We start from the raw sequence: 16,388 nt of genomic DNA, 5'->3' as shown, positions 1-16,388 counted from the left end.
CTAAAAAAGGAAGAAATTGAGGTATAAGAAAATGTCATTGGTTATCCTTTATTTTATTTTATTTTTAAAATTTATTTATTTATTTTGAGAGAGAGAGAGCAGGGGAGGAGCAGAGAGAGACAGAGACAGAGAGGGAGAGAGAGGGAGAGAGAGAGAGAGAGAGAGAGAATCCCAAGCAGGCTCCATGCTGTCAGTGTGGAGCCTGTCATGGGGCTTAATCTCATGAACCGTGAAATGATGACCTGAGCCAAAATCAAGATTTGGATGCTTAGCTGACTGAGCCACCCAGGCACCCCATATCCGTCCTTTATTTTATTAAGTTGTTGCTGAATTTGGGGTTTTGCATGGTTAGTAATAAAATACAGAAACTGCTATTGTATCAGAAAAAGCGTGAAATCTTAATCCTGCATTGTATGTTCAACTAATTATAACTGATACTCTCAGAAAGCAATAACTTGGCACATTGATTTCACAGTTGATTTTTGAAAGTGATTTTTTTTTGTCTTGCTAAAACCTTCTGTTTTCAATTCCCTAAAGTTTATCCTTATGTAAACAATATAACTTCAGTGTGATTCCATCATGAAATTCCTCAAAATTTTCTATGCTAACTTATAGCTTCTGCCATGGTTACCTGGCTGAAAATGGTCACAATAAATCTTTACCAAATAAATAAATCAATGAATTTACATAATTTGTATGAAACACGCAAGTACTAAGAAATAAAAATGTTAGGTGTCTAACTCTCTAAATAAAGACTTTATCAAAACTCCATATCCAAACAGAGTTACAATTTCTTTGGTTTGAAAGTGCCTAGTATAGGACAGGTTCAAAAACATTGGACACTATGTCCAAAATGTGCTATCATTTTTTAATGTTTTTTAAAGAGGGTTATACTGATCCTAATGAGATAATTAAAATAGAATATTGAAAAATAAAAATATTTTTATTGCAAGATGACAAAATTCTCTATAGAATTTTTTTTAAATATATTTCAGGCTATTGAAACTACCATGTTGTATACCTGAAACTGATGTAACATTGCATGTCAACTACAATAAAAAATAAATAAAAATAAAGTGCTTATAATCTGACAATTAAAAAACTCAAATTACAATAATAAATATAATCATCAGTCTTTCACTAAAATTTCAGACATGCAATAATCATAATAGAGAAAAGCAAAGCTCAGGAAAAGGTAAAATTATATTTATATTTAAGATGTAGTGTGAAAAATCTGGGGAGTTGAAATATGATATAACTTCTGCTTGAAACCTCAATGTTAGAAATATTTTCTTTTGTAATGATGAAGCAATTATTCTTTTGAGGTTTTTCTTAATTTATTCATTTCACAGTAACATTATTAAGCTTTTTAAATAGCTCTGGCTTTGCCTTTGTTCAGAAGTAAAGAGATATAACCTATGAGTGACGTTTAGCTCTAGAAATACTTTCCACAGCAAACCTGCATAGTCCTGCTGGACTATGTCATCTATTATCTTTTATTATCTATTATCTATTATTGTCATTTATTATCTTTTGGGGATAAAACTGTTGCCTACAAAGTCTGCGATATTTCGGACACTTTTCTAATGCTGAAATTATGTCAAACTGATAGCATGAAACATTTTGCTTAATAAATCTCCAGAGGCAGCCACCTGTTTTAGGGTAGATGAAGTATTATTAATGATTGGGCATGTAAATTCTGTGAAGGGCTGTTTGGTACATTACAGGCCTGTTGCAAGTTGAGTCTACATCCCACGGAAACTCCTGTTGCTGCATGAAGTAGAGCTTTTCCCTACAGTCTGTACACTTTACTGCCTCTAACAGAGTATCATCTATACAATCTACCTTTTAAAAACTTTGCGTAGATCAAAGAGAATTTTTAAAAAAGTGACGGTAGCTCTCACCATCATCAGTATTTATTGAGTGCCTTTATTACTGTATGTACTAATATCACCATTTTAGAGTCAGGAGCCAAGTAACTTACTCAGTGGCACACAACCCATCAGCGATGGAGCTGGAACTCAAATGCAAGTCTATCTGACTCACAATATAAGGAATTTAAACAACATACCCAAAAGCCACCATAATTCCTTACCACCCCCCCCCCCCACCCCGCCAAGGCTGAACCAATACTAAACTAGCCTATTTCTTCTAAAAACTACAACACTATGATTTGGTGAATTAGTTTACTGTCTATTAAGTAGCATATGCTGTCAACTCAGCACAGTGGTCAGAGATTGACTGTTTTAGAATCAGTATACGGATTAGACAAACTACCACGGAAGTGAGACAAAGATGTGAAGGATACCTACATCAACAATTAAGAAGTCCAGCCAACACCAGGCATTCGTGAAATATGTTTGATAGCCATATGCCACCCATTTTAGAAGCATTTCCAGAATGAAAATATAAGTGAAAACCTTGTCAGCATACTCCAACATCGTCTTAATTGTCTTTCGCTGATCAATATATATGTCTTCAAATGCCTATAAAGAAAAGTGATATATTTTAGCTTTCTAAAGCTAGTATACTCTATGAGCTATTTTTCTGATCATAAACATATTTTCCCTGATTTTATATGTGTACATATGACATTCTGTTGGACTAGGAGGGCAGAGGAATAGTAGCTATTGCTGTTTGTTTGTTTTTTTTTCCCTCTCAAAGATCTTTTAATGAATCAGGGGAAAGTTATACTCTCCATCAATATTATAGCCAGAAGAAAGAGGTAAAAGCATAATTCTCATGAATTAATTTGACTTGTTCAGGAAACATCTGATGTTATATCCTGGGGATGGGGATGGTGCCACCCCAACTTGAAGTTACATATTTCTTTTGTTTCATTTCTTATGCTTCCTCCAGTTGATTTTTTTGCCATTAAAAGGTTGAAGAAATAAAAAGTGAAGGTTTATATTTTTCATAAAGCAGAAACTGTAATTGATCATCACATAGCCCAATTTTACTACGTAATTGGGCTCATTTGTCGCCCTCTCCTACATTTTGTTGATAGTTTATGTTTCTTAGCAGAGATGTAGCATGACCATGATAACAAGATGAAAATATTTCCCATTTATGTTGCAATATGTGTCCTTCTAATATGAACTCTTTATACTTTACACCTGAGTCTCACATTCGTTTCAGGGGCAAAAGACTATTTCTTGTCTAAAGTGACATGCAAAATAAGTTTACGTCATCAGAGAATATGCGGGAGAATATAGGCTTATGTTCTAATTATAAACATAAGCTAAAGAAACTTAAGTAATTGTATTTCAATCAGGCAACCTCATTTTATCTGTCATCTCTCTCTCTCTCTCTCTATCTATCTATCTATCATCTATCTTATCAGTCATCTTATGGCTTAAGTATTCTATTTGCGTCAGTGATTTTCTAAAATGTTATCTATATGTTATGCTTTATATTTTTGTAAGTGATTTTCATAAAATATAAATTAATTCGATATAAAAAACATCTTCGTATACAGAGAAACCAATCTTAGGCATGCTGCCCAATATTTTTTGTTACCAACATTCATTGTTTCTTGAGTAGTGTAAGAACAATGGACACAATTTAAAAGGGACAGAGAAGTAGTCCCTAAGGACTTAATGACTGTCCATAAAGAGATAATAAGAATACCATTCAGAAACAAGGTTCGTAAGAATTTAGAAGTTATACCATCACAGGGCTTCCTTTACACTGAAGTTGCCATGTTTACTTTCTTATTAAAATATGAGTAATTGAACAGTTGTATTCCCTGGTTATAATGAATAAGCTGGAGGGACAAATTTTCTAGGCTACTTAAGAATAAGCAAAAATTAATAAATAGCTTATCAGAAATTATACATATACATAGAAAAATAAATCCAGAAATTAATAGTTGAAACATTAAGTCTATAATCTGGAAGATATGATGTGGGGGTAATTAAAAATGTGTTGAAGACAGGTAGAAGAGAGGGGGTGTGTGGGTATGAGTGGGTGAGTGAATGGATGGTTGGATGGATGTAGAGATGATGTATATTTAAGGAAGAAGTCATAAGTAGAGATAACAGTTTAAGGTTTGGCAAACAGAGGTGATGGCTGACGCCATGAAAATGAAATTGGATGTAGAATGAGGGTTTGGGAAAAAATGCATTGGATACTAAAACAGTGTAATAGAAGGATTAGTAAGTCATCAGTATTAGATTATTTTAAACTTAATATTGTACCACTTTTGCTTAATGTTCACTCACCAGAGCACCACTGCTAAGGAGAATCATGAAAACGATGAAGGTCTCAAACCAGTTATGCTCCACTATTCGGAAACACGTTCTTCTCAGGTTCCACCATTGTTTTCCTCTGCCTTCCTCCACACTGATTTGACAACATTTGAATCTTTGTACGCAGCCTGCAAGCATAATATTCAAACAGGAGTCGCTAAAGTAACTTCTCCTCCAATAATATTCTTTGGCATGTCCCTGATTCCTCTTTTCACTACAGTTACCATCTCTACCTTGTTAGGATAATTCTCTAAGTCTGGAGTAATAAGAGCACATTCGTTAGCTGTGCTCTTTGACATTGTGAAAATTATTCAGCCTCTTTAAATGGTTCCCTGGCTAATAATACCTGCTTTTTCTGCTTCAACTCATTGTCCAAGAGAGAACGTTGTAAAGCACAAATGTAGTCACTCTAGTAAAGGACTTCAAAGTAGAAATTAATAATAAACAGAAAACTTCATTTTTATTTATTCTATTTATATTTTTTAAAGTTTATTTATTTTGAGAGAGAGTCAGAGCATGCAAGCTGGGAAGGGGCAGAGGGAGAGGGAGAGAGAAAATCCCAAGCAGGCTCTGTGCTGTTAGCTCAGATTCTGACATGGGGCTCCAACCCATGAACTGAGAGATCATGACCTGAGCCGAAGTCAAGAGCCTGATGCTTAATCAACAGAGCCACTCAGGCACCCCAGAAAACTTTCTTTTTAAGGAGGTTATGGAATAGTAATGTAGATCTCTCCCGACAATGTTTGTTACTGTTTAGTTTTCTTGTGGTGCTCCTAAAAGAACTCATATAATTTTCAACTTAATTTAGTCCACTAAAATGCTGTTGCTTGGTTCTGCTTTGATTTGTCATTTCCTTCTTTATACTGCTTTACTCACTCAAAAATAAGAATTAAATCAACAGATATCTGCGAATACCTTTGTAAGCATCATGAAAGAAAAAAAATCACTTTTTTTTTTAAAAAGACAAAAAGAAACAAAAGATACAGAACATGGACCTTGCCACCAAGAACCTTACATTCTTGTTTTCAAGAAAAGATATAAACACAGGAACCCTACCTCAAGACAAAAAAACAAAAAATTAAAAAGAAAAAGTCAAGTATGCTGGAAGAAGAGGGAGATAGGGGAGGAAGAAAGGCAGGGAGGAGAAAAGATAGTAAAGATACATATAATAGTTCAAAACAGAAAGAGGAAATCTCTCACAAGATAATATATGAACAATCATCAGGTGAATTAAATACATATATTTATTATAGCTGTTCAGAGGAATAATAAGCTCTTTTACACCATGGTCAGATGAAAGTAGTTTTGAGAAGGACTTTGGGTGACATGTGGAATTTATATAGGAAATAAAAGGAAACAATGTATATCAGGCCTATGAGGAAGAGATCACTATATAGCGAATATGCAAATATATTCATATCTTTAGTATATGTGCTGCCGAAGTGAGCACTATATTCATATCTTTAAAACTCAAATTCCCAAGAAAATCAGACCATGGGAAATACTAGTCACAGGGAGGACAAAGCTCTTAAACCTATTGTCCATATTGTACGAGGCTCAACCAGCTTACCTGATTGAGGTATCAATCTGACCTTACCTGTTCAGGTATCAGGTATGGGGTACTGCTTATTTCCTGCTTCATCCAATGGGCATTGGAAAATGGTGATTTTGTTAAAAAATACAGTTTAGCATTTGCAGCTCATTGAACTTTGTCAGAAAGCTATTTAAAAAAAATTTTTTTTAATGTTTTTATTTTTGAGAAAGAGACAGAGAGACAAAGTGTGAGAGTGAGGGAGGGGCAGAGAGAGAGGGAGACACTGAAGAATCTGAAGTGGGCTCTAGGCGCTGAACTATCAGCACAGAGCCCGATGCGGGGCTGGAACTCAGAAATCCTGAGGTCATGGCCTGAGCCAAAGTCAGGAGCATAACCAACTGAGCCATCCAGGCACCCCCAAAAAGCTATTTTAAGGCAAATTCTGTGTACGAGAATTTTGACTAGTATTTAAGGTGCCAACTTATTGTGGGGCACCTGGGTGGCTTAGTCGGTTGAGCGTCTCACTCTTGATTTTGGCTCAGGTCATGATCTCACAGTCATGGAATCAAGCCCCGCGACAGGCTCCCCACTGGGTGTGGAGCCTGCTTAAGATTCTCTCTCTCCCTCTCCCTCTATGCCCCTCTCTCTAGAAATAAAAATAAAAAAGATGCCCACTTATTGTGAAATCACCATTTTACTTTTAAAAATATAAATCAGTCATTTTTTTTATCACATTAAAATATTTTTCTCTATTGCCATGCTCTTTTACACATAGTGGGCAGAGATAACCAAAAATAACAATAGATTTGAAAACTGTTAGCCTATTAGTGGTAATTCAAATAGTTCTACTAAAGGTTCTATTATATTATGAATGATCCATCTTGGGTGATCAACAGCTAAAAAACACCCCACATTCTATAAATGGAAGATTAACATGGGGTCATTTTCTTTACCTTCAGTGAAACAGGCTTCAGGTTCAAGGGTTTCCTCAGGTTCCACTACAGGCTGTTCTTCTGCAGGTGCGCCAATGTCTACAGTGCTGCCTTCAGAGGAGCTACTGCTTTCATTAAGTTTCTGTGCATGAGATAGACATAAAAAGTAAATCACTTTAATTTTAGTAATAGCCTAGGAAGAAAAGATTAGTGCTATGAACTGACGTTGGATTCTCCTTGAAGTGAAGAGATTTTAAGTTTAGAGCAAAAGACGGATTGACTAAGAAAAGGAAGTAAGGAAATGTTATGGTATCCCCTTTTCCATAATTCACATGTAAGCATGAAATCAAATTATTATATTGTGAAGTTACAAATGACCGTCAGAAACATGTATTAAGCAAACCACTCTCCTAAGAATTAGGGAAGCCCCAGAGGGAGGGTGAGGGGTAAGGAAAGTTAATATAACTGTTCTCATTTTACAGATAAGGGAACTGAGGCCCAGGTGAAATAACTTGTCTAATGTTACATAACTAGTAAATGAGAAAGCCAAGATTTGAGGAGAATTATTCCTGAGCCCAAAGCCCATGCTCTGTCATTTGTGTGACCACACTGTTTCTGAAACAGTGTATTGACACCCTGACAATTTTTCCATCAATTTAAAACTGAAAATAATCCATAGAACAAAATAGCAAGATTAGTCTAACAGGTGAAGAGAATCTACAATTCACTCTCGAAGTGAAAAACTCAAACAAAATGAAGACACCTGTTAATACCACAAACTAATGGAATTTTATATAATACAAATATAATGGAATTTTATGTAATGTAAGTATTCAGTATCTTCACGGAAGCTTTTTGGTAGCTGTAGACACGAGTTCTATTTGATTCTTGTTTACAGTAAATCTGCCAAACTAATTACATCCTTTTCGTAGGGCAAATGCCATAATTATAACTTATGTGCAAGCAATAATAAATCTCTTTGCTATATAGTATTACTTTAACTCACAGGGAAATTTTTTCAAAGGAATACTTGCAAAGTCTTTAAGAATTTTGGACAAATCTACCTTTTAACAATCACCGTTCTTCACATATGATGCCAGATATCTGGCTCCATATGAAACTCCATATCCATTACTAAATACCATTGTTAGTTACCTAGATTTCAGATTTACAACGAGCAATTGTGAGTGTTAAGATTAAAAGATGTGAACCTACATAACATGAAATTAATTTTATCAAATGCCCAATGACTCCCTAAATAGCCTCCTCTGAGGTGTCTTGCCTGGATGATGATAAAATAAATTGCTACTTTTTTTTTAGCACAGTTTCTAAAGGTCTAACTAGTTCAGATTTTCTACAGATGAGAGTGCTATTGCCAATACATCAAACTTTATTCTTAAGAATATTCTTTAAAATAAGCTATTGTTGGGGCCCCTGGGTGGCTCAGTCGGTTAAGCATCTGACTTCAGCCCAGGTCATGATCTCATAGCGTGAGCTTGAGCCTCGCGTCAGGCTCTGTGCTGACAGCTCAGAGCCTGGAGCCTGCTTCGATTCTGTCTCCCTCTTTCTCTGCCCCTCCCTAGCTCACGCTCGCACTCTCTCTCTCTGTCAAAAATAAACTTAAAAAAAAAATCTATTGTTTGACAACTCGACTTTGTATATGGTACCAGTTACTAGGTATAGACAACGATCTTATAGATGCTTACAAATTAGTTTCCAAACACCTGTCAAGCAATGTAAGTATATTCTACAGTCTGCCTGAACTACTGTTAAGAAAGTAGAAGTGTGCCTAGTGTTACTCAAAATCAACATGCTCTCAAAGTCATGACTTATTTATTTATTTATTTATTTATATTTATAAGTAGACTTCACACCCAGCACAGAGCCCAATGCAGGGCTTGTGCCCACAACTCTAAGATCAAAACCTGAGCTGAGATCAAGAGTCTGATGCCCAACCAAGTGAACCACCCAGGCACCCCCTAAACTTACTCCTTTAACCAAGTTTCTGATTCTGGTTATTTGTAGTATCATTCTTTGAACAAACGGACTCCAACTCTCATTTATTCTTACTCTTTTCCAATATTGACAGTAATCTACAGTCAGATTTGTTAAATTTCACTTTTGAAATAACCCTTCTCTCATTCTCATCTTCCAAATTCTTATGAGCTTTCTGTTCATCCTTGTCGCCTCTTTGGAAAGCTATCCATAATAATTATCACCCTCATTCTAGCCTCACGTAATTCTAGAACTTTGTGGACCATGAAGCCTGCTCTATGCTAGGTGCCCAATAAATATTTGGTGAATGAATACCTCTGTTTCATATTTTATTGCCAGATGAAGCTTTTTGTCTCCAACTTAGCACTCCAACCAAATTTTCCAAATCAGTAGCTGTGCTTAATTTTAGTCAAGGTGAACTTCTTAATGTTTTCTGGCTGTAGCTTATAGTGGTTATTTTTGCCCATCATTGTGGAAGAATAATAATTACTCTCATCTAAACCCCCTTTACCACTTTGCACAACACTTTGGGCCCATACTACTTTTTTTGTTTTTTAAATCTAACCTCCCTTTATTCTAATTGACTTACTACATTAACAACAGTTGGCATTCTCTATAAAACACAATGACTGATATGCTTGGTGTGCTGAAATTGCTCGGCTGGTTCTATTGTATCACACCTGTGCATTTCTGCTTTCATCAGGAGAGTTGTTTACTTATCAAGAATAAGTTATGTTTGGGGGCACCTGGTGGCTCAGTCAGTTGAGCATCTAACTCTTGATATTAGCTCAGGTCTTGATATTGTGGTGGTGAGATCAAGTCCCTTGTCAGACTCTGTGTGCAGCCTGTTTGGGATTCTCTCTCTCCCTCTCTCTCTGCCCCTCCCTGGCATGCTCTCTCTCTTTCTGTCTTTCTCTCTCTCAAAATAAATAAATAAACATTAACAAAAAATAAGTTATGTTTGTTTTCAAATCAATTTTTACCACTTTAGATTAGCGTAATTGTGTAATTTACTCTTAAATAATTTTATAAAACGAGTGAAAGATAGTTGTTGTTGCATCCATAAATACTAAGTTGAATTCATTGCATAAGTTTAATAAAGGCAAATCTCCCCCAACCATATACATACAAATGAAAACAAAACTTGTAAAATTAGGTGTGAATAATTGTTTTTTAAAAAAGGGGGGGGTACTGGGGATATGCATTTCTGGAAGGACACTAAATTCAGGTTGCTTCACAAGGTTCTTAAAATCTCTGTCCTTTTTGAAAAAACCTAAACTGGAAATCCTAGATGATAAATTATAAGTGTGGCCCATGCCAAAGTGATGCTGCACAACTGCCAATGATATCACAGGCTAGAACAAGAGGCCTAAGGTAACATTTTCATGCAAGTATTTATCAGTTTTCAAGATGAAGCAGTTTAATGTTTGAGATCTAGAAGGAATTCCTGTACCTTTCAGGAGTGGGACATGATTGCAAATTAGATTTTATATATTTTATTTATTTATTATTAAACAAATTTTTTTAAGTTTTATTTATTTTGAGAGAGACAGAGACAGCATGAGCGGGGGAGGGGGAGAGAGAGAGAGAGAGAGAGAGAGGCAGAGAGAATATCAAGCAGGCTCTGCACTGTCAGCACAGAGCCCAACATGGGGCTCGAACTCATGAAACCATGAGATCATGACCTGAGCTGAAACACAGCCAGAAGCTTAACCGACTGAGCCATGCAGGCAGGCGCCCAACAAATTAGACTTAAAAAATTGTATTTGTATTTGGCTTAAATAACTTACATAATCAACATTTTGCAAAGGAAACCTGGTAAGCCGTATCATGGGAGGATAGTCCCCGATTCCCTTACTAGTCAGGGAAATTTGCCCCAACTTTCAAGTCAAAATAAAATCGGATAAACTGACAAGTGAATGTTAGCAAGATCAAACCACAGACAGGTGGGTGCAGGCTAGATAATCTACTAGAGATAAACTATGCTAACCAGAGAGAAATGTCAGTGCTTTTTTTTAGAAGTTTATGTATGATGTAAATCAAGGAGTATTTAAATGTGAGAGAGGAAAGAAAAACAAACAAAATGAAACAGATACAGAAAAAACTGAGCTGAAGTGTTACATGGGAGGCAACGAGGGTTTTGACTGACGAGCTAAATAAAGAACATTAATAAATAAATTTAAAAATTAATGAATTAGATAATAAATGTATTAAATAAAAAATAGATTAGAATACATAAAAACATTAATAAATAAAGGCACCAAGACCTTTCATTCAAACATAAGACCGTTAATTAACAAAGACAAGACAGAAGGGCACCAAGATCACACTTAAGTATGTAATGCTTTTAGTTCTACTTGGTCAGTGACGTACTTCAGAATTTAGAGAAACGGTGTTTTTGCAGATGATGAATTGTACAGTTAAATTCTCAAGCAATAATCATGTAAATGTATAACATTCATTTTGCAGTAAAAGGTGAGTGTCTGTCATTCTTACGGAAGAGAGGCTTCCAACCTATGTTCTGAGGAGACGGAGACGTCAACCTTAGGAGGAAGATAAAGGCCAACCAGGCAAGTTCCAGGCAGAGCAGTTCCATTATCATGTGCTTTACACATTCATGATACATGAAAGAATTTGTTTAAAAAACACAATTGTTGGGGTGCCTGGGTGGCTCAGTCGGTTAAGTTTCTGACTCTTGGTTTGGGGTCAGGTCATGATCTCACAGTTCATGAGATGGAGCCCTGAGTCAGGCTCTGTGCTGACAGCGCAGAGCCTGCTTGGGATCCTCTCTCTCCCCTTCTCTCTGTCCCTCCCCTGCTGCACATGGGCACACCTAGGTGCTCTCTCTCTCAAAATAAATAAATCAATAAACATTAAAAAAAGCCCACAATTGTTAAAAAGTATTCAAAAACTAGAGTTGAATCGAAACCTGGGGAAATGAATGCCCAAATTTAATAAGAAGATACTAAAATGGAAGAAAAAAAAGTGTGGATGAATAATAGGGAAGATTATATGGAATTTAGTAACATGGTTTTCCATGGAAACAAGGTGATAGGTGGAAAAAATTCCTGAGATCTAAGAATCCTAGATAAAAACAACTTGTATGCAAACTAATGCACAGAGATATAAAAACAAAAATAAAACATTTTTAGAATTTGTCACTAACACCACCCCTAACTGGGAGGTTATATCAGTTGGAGAGAGAGTATTTTTGTGGTTTGAGAAAATGAAAGCTCTTTCAGAGGTTTTAGTCTAAAGACCTGAAAAAGGATTGGCAATATGACAAGCAATACGCAACAATATCTCTTCTTTATGTCTGAAAAAATACTTCCCTGGCAGTCCATGGTAGTAGAATTCTGAGTTTGTGTTAGAATTCTGGCCACTGTTGTCACGCCCTCCAATCCTCCCCACCCTTGCATGTGGGCAGGGCCTGTGACTTCCTTCTAGCCAACAGAATATCGTGAAGGTGATGGGCCACCGCTCTCCTGATTATGTTACCCTGAGCTATGTTAGAAACATGCTCCTTTCCCTCTCTTTTTCTCTCAAGAAAAAAAGTAAACTGTTTTAACTTCCTTATGCTAAGTACCAACAACCATGCTTATGTGGGCAGCAGAACGTGAAAGCTGCACTATGTGGAAAACATACACTTCCAATACACTAAATTTTATAAATTATTCTCGTTTTTGTGTTTTTGTATTTTTTTTTTTTTTTACTAGAAGCTTATAAGAATCAAAATGGAAAATGACCCTAGAGAACTTTACACATTCAGATTAGAAAACTGGACCTAGATGGTACAACTGGTGTAACTGACCTGGCAAACATACACAGTTAATCTGTCGATAAGTTAGGGTTCAAAACTCCTAACTTAAAAGTTCCTTTTAGGGGCATCTGGGTGACACAATAGTTAAGCGTCTGACTCTTGCTTTGGGCTCAGGTCATGATCTCATGGTCGTGAGATCGAGCCCTGTGTTGGGCTCTGTGCTGATCATGGTGCCTGCTTGGGATTCTCTCTCTCCCTCTCTCTCTGCCCCTCTCATGCTCACTCTCTCTCTTTCTCTCAAAAATAAATAAACTTTAAAAAGTTATTTTTAATTGGACGTGCTGCCTCTGTATATATTTCATTACCACACATCACTGTACCCATTATGTACATTGTTTTATTTGCATGTATGCAGAAAATATGCATGCATTGTTATCATGTTGCAAGGTTATTCACATATGAAGTAGGTAGATGTTGTAAACTATTTTACACAGCCAGGTCACATCTGTAATTCTCACCATTTCTCAGCTGATCATTCCAAGAACTTTTAAAACAGACTATGGCCTTCAGTTGAGCCTTTCTTCAATCCATCTGCCAGCAGAAGCTGGTGTGATGCTTTAAGACAAATCACCTTCTGACTAAAATCTACAAAGACTCCCCCTCATTTCTTTGGTGTCTGCTAAAATTCCCTTGTAGGTAGCGGCTCCAGTGGCCCTGTTGCAGAGACTAATAAAGATGTGGTTGGCTCTAAAAAAAAAAAAAAAAAAAAAGCTAACCTAGTTTTTTAGGTTAGTCACCTGTGGGTCACCAACAACCTCATCTTTATACCCCTCTCCTGGATCAGACCATAGTAGTGGGAAGAAAGCCCCTAATAATGGGGGTTCAACCTCTCACTTTCTGTATGGTTTTGCCCAAATAATTCCCTGGGCCAGTCTCTTACACGTAAAATGAAGGAATGATCTCTAAAGTTCTTGTTGTATTGTTCTACCACTCTGTAGTCTTTTAGGAGTTGAAATGATACAAGAGAGATGTGATACTGAAAATGATAAGAAGGCAATGCAGAGAGAAACCTGGACTCAGGGAGAGATACGCAGTAAGTGCTCAGGGTGGGTATGGCTGCTTTGTGCATAGATGAGTCATAGGTGCTGGGTCTGTGTCTAGAAAAATCCCATGATCATCTCTGGGCGAGGATGGGAGAAGCAAAAATAAATGCTACTCCCACCTTGGAAACAGAGAAACCATTCACATGTAACTGGGCTTTTAAGTTAGCTTCTGTACTAGTCCTATGTGCAATATTCATGTAATCACTAAACATTTATTGGGAGATACTATATTCTCAGATTTGAGTTAAGTTTCTGTCTCCTAGAACCCCTTCATCAGCATAGTGAATTATTGCATTATTTATCTGTTTTTGTTTCTTTTCCTTTGCTACTTTGTCCCCTTTTTATTGGCCAAAGTGCAAAGTACAAAGTATTTTATGGTTACTTTAATATTAATTTATTAAAATTAAGGTTAAAGATTCTTGAGGTTCATTTCAGTTATGTTTTTTTCTTCTGTCAATCATCCTTGTCTTTTGCCTGTTTTTCTACCGGAGTGTTTGTGCTCTTACCAGATTGCAATTGCACTTTATAAATAGAAAATCATTTGAGTTTCCTTAACATGTAATTTTTCCCATTTGTATTAGTTTTCTACTACTGTGTAACAAATTTCCACAAATTTAGCAGCTTCAAACAATACCAATTTATTATCTCACAGTTTCTCTAGGTCAGAAGTCTGGTCCCACATAGCTGGATTCTGTGCTCAGGGTCTCACTGGGACAAGCTAAGGTGTTGACTGGGAATGCAGTTCTCATCTGAGGTTCAAGATCTACCAAACTTATGGGCTATGGGCAGAGTTCATATCCTTGTGGTTTTAAGGCTGAAATTCCTGCTGTCCTGCTAGCTCATGGCCTTGAACCATTCTGTAAGTGGAGGCCACCACACTTCCTTGCCACATAGGCCCCCATAGTCAGTTTTTCTTCCAAGCCACCCAGAGCATCTCTCTCTCCCCAGAGCATCTCTCTCTCCCTCAATTACTCTTACATGACCAGTGGGAGAAAACTGCTCTTAAAGGGTTCATTTGATTAGGTCAGGTGCACCAGGATAATCTCTCTTTGGCTATAAACATAACATAATCACAGGAGTGGTACCTCATCATAATCAGATTTCAACTGCTCTCATAGGCTGGGGATTACCCAAGGGCAAGAGTCTTCGGGGTCATCTTAGGATCTTGCCAACCATGCCAAACTCTGTGTGTTTTATTAGTTTTCTTTTCTAAGAACCACTGCTATACTAATATCATCTGCTACACTGATAATTAATTAATTTCTCTACTTATATTCCCTTCATTTTGCTTAAATTCTAATTTCTCAAAGTAAGTTTTTGGTCATGTTCTTTCATTCTTTCTTGATCATTCTTGTCATCATTAAGACATTCAATGACTACTTGGTCCTATCCCACAGATTCTGATGGAGAATGTTCTTATTCTCCAAACAGCTATTTATGTATTTTATGTGCTCCTTAACTCAATATTTGTTTAGGAGGGAATTTCTTAATTTTCAAATTGTTAGAATTTTTTCTATCATTTTACTATTAATTTGTAGTTTAACTGTATTGTGATTAGATGATAACTCTATATGATATCTTCTATTGTGAATTTATTGAGGTTTACTTTGCTATCTAGTATATTGTTAATTAATATAAATATATACATGAGCACTTGAAAATAAGAAGTCTCAAAAAAAAAGAAAATATGAAAACCCTGCATAAGTAAATTTTGAGATAATGTATACATTCAAGAGATATTTACTTTTATTACTTATATTATTCAAATTATCCGTGTCCCTATTTAATTTTTCTTTGTTTTATCATAGGCTAAGAGAATGGTATTAAAACTCTCACAACCATTTTTATATATCTTTATCAATATATTCTTGTATTTTTCATTGTTGAAATCAGTTGTTGGCTTTGAGTTCTTTATTTCATTGGAGTAATAACACAATTACTCAAAAATAGAAGGAAATGATTTTTAGATGATGGCAAGAATCCATCTCTAATAAAATACTAAAAAAATTGGGTAACAGCAAAAATGAGTGCAACTGATTTTTCCTTTTTTTGTTTTTAAATTCAAATTTAATTTTGTTTTGAAATTCACCATTAAAATAATAAAGCATTAGGTTCTTACAGTTTTTGAGATTAATAGATGATTTAAAAAAATCTATTTTCGTGTTTATTAAGCCATTAATCAACCTTTGATTTAACTGATTTCTCAATGAGCTCATTTATTTGAAAATATGTATATTTTCACACATGATTCTCAAGCTAAATTCTGCATTGACCTATATCGTTCATGTATTTTTGGCAGGCTGACTTCATAAGTGAGCCGAGAGAATGCAGGGGCCATATCGTATCTGAAGCATCCACTTTGTTTTTTACACCAGGGCATTCAATAACCACTTAATAACTATAACACTGATGGTAAGAGCATTTTCCCTCCTCAATGGATTGATGCAACATTTCTTGCTTTTTAAAAATGTTCTCTACTATAGCAAATGATTTTGACCTTGAGGGTGAAGCAAAACAAAGCACAGCAAATAAAATACTCCACAATATTTTTTAAGAGTAAATGATTAAATGTTTTTTTTCTTGTTCCCTGACTTGATATTAGGATGTTTATGCTCTTATTTTAGACTTGGTTTGTTACAGGGAGCTCATTTATAGGGTTTAAAAGGAGTTCAATTTATAATAAGTGATAAATTTATTAAAATATAAATCTGGAATTTACGGGTCAAAGGACATGAAATATGTGTATGTATATATACATATATTTTTATTTTTGAAAAAATACTTATTTTTAAGCTAGGTATGTACTGTTTTAAA

General features: G+C 35.7%; 1 protein-coding gene across 1 annotated transcript in view; it reads right to left on the bottom strand.

Annotated features, from left to right (window-relative positions):
- Nucleotides 1-16,388, bottom strand: part of LOC125911566 (sodium channel protein type 1 subunit alpha) — a 128,204-nt gene that overhangs the window by 21,501 nt on the left and 90,315 nt on the right. The window contains exons 18-20 of the mRNA XM_049615552.1: nucleotides 6,738-6,858; nucleotides 4,224-4,378; nucleotides 2,313-2,486 (exon numbers count right to left, since the gene is read on the bottom strand). Coding sequence (XP_049471509.1) covers nucleotides 2,313-2,486; nucleotides 4,224-4,378; nucleotides 6,738-6,858 — 450 coding nt within the window. The remainder of the gene's footprint in view (nucleotides 1-2,312; nucleotides 2,487-4,223; nucleotides 4,379-6,737; nucleotides 6,859-16,388) is intronic.

Source organism: Panthera uncia (genome assembly GCF_023721935.1).
Source record: "Panthera uncia isolate 11264 chromosome C1 unlocalized genomic scaffold, Puncia_PCG_1.0 HiC_scaffold_3, whole genome shotgun sequence".
NCBI classification, from domain to species: domain Eukaryota; kingdom Metazoa; phylum Chordata; class Mammalia; order Carnivora; family Felidae; genus Panthera; species Panthera uncia.
Note: the sequence above shows the minus strand (reverse complement) of the source record. Positions and strands in the feature narration are given on the sequence as shown.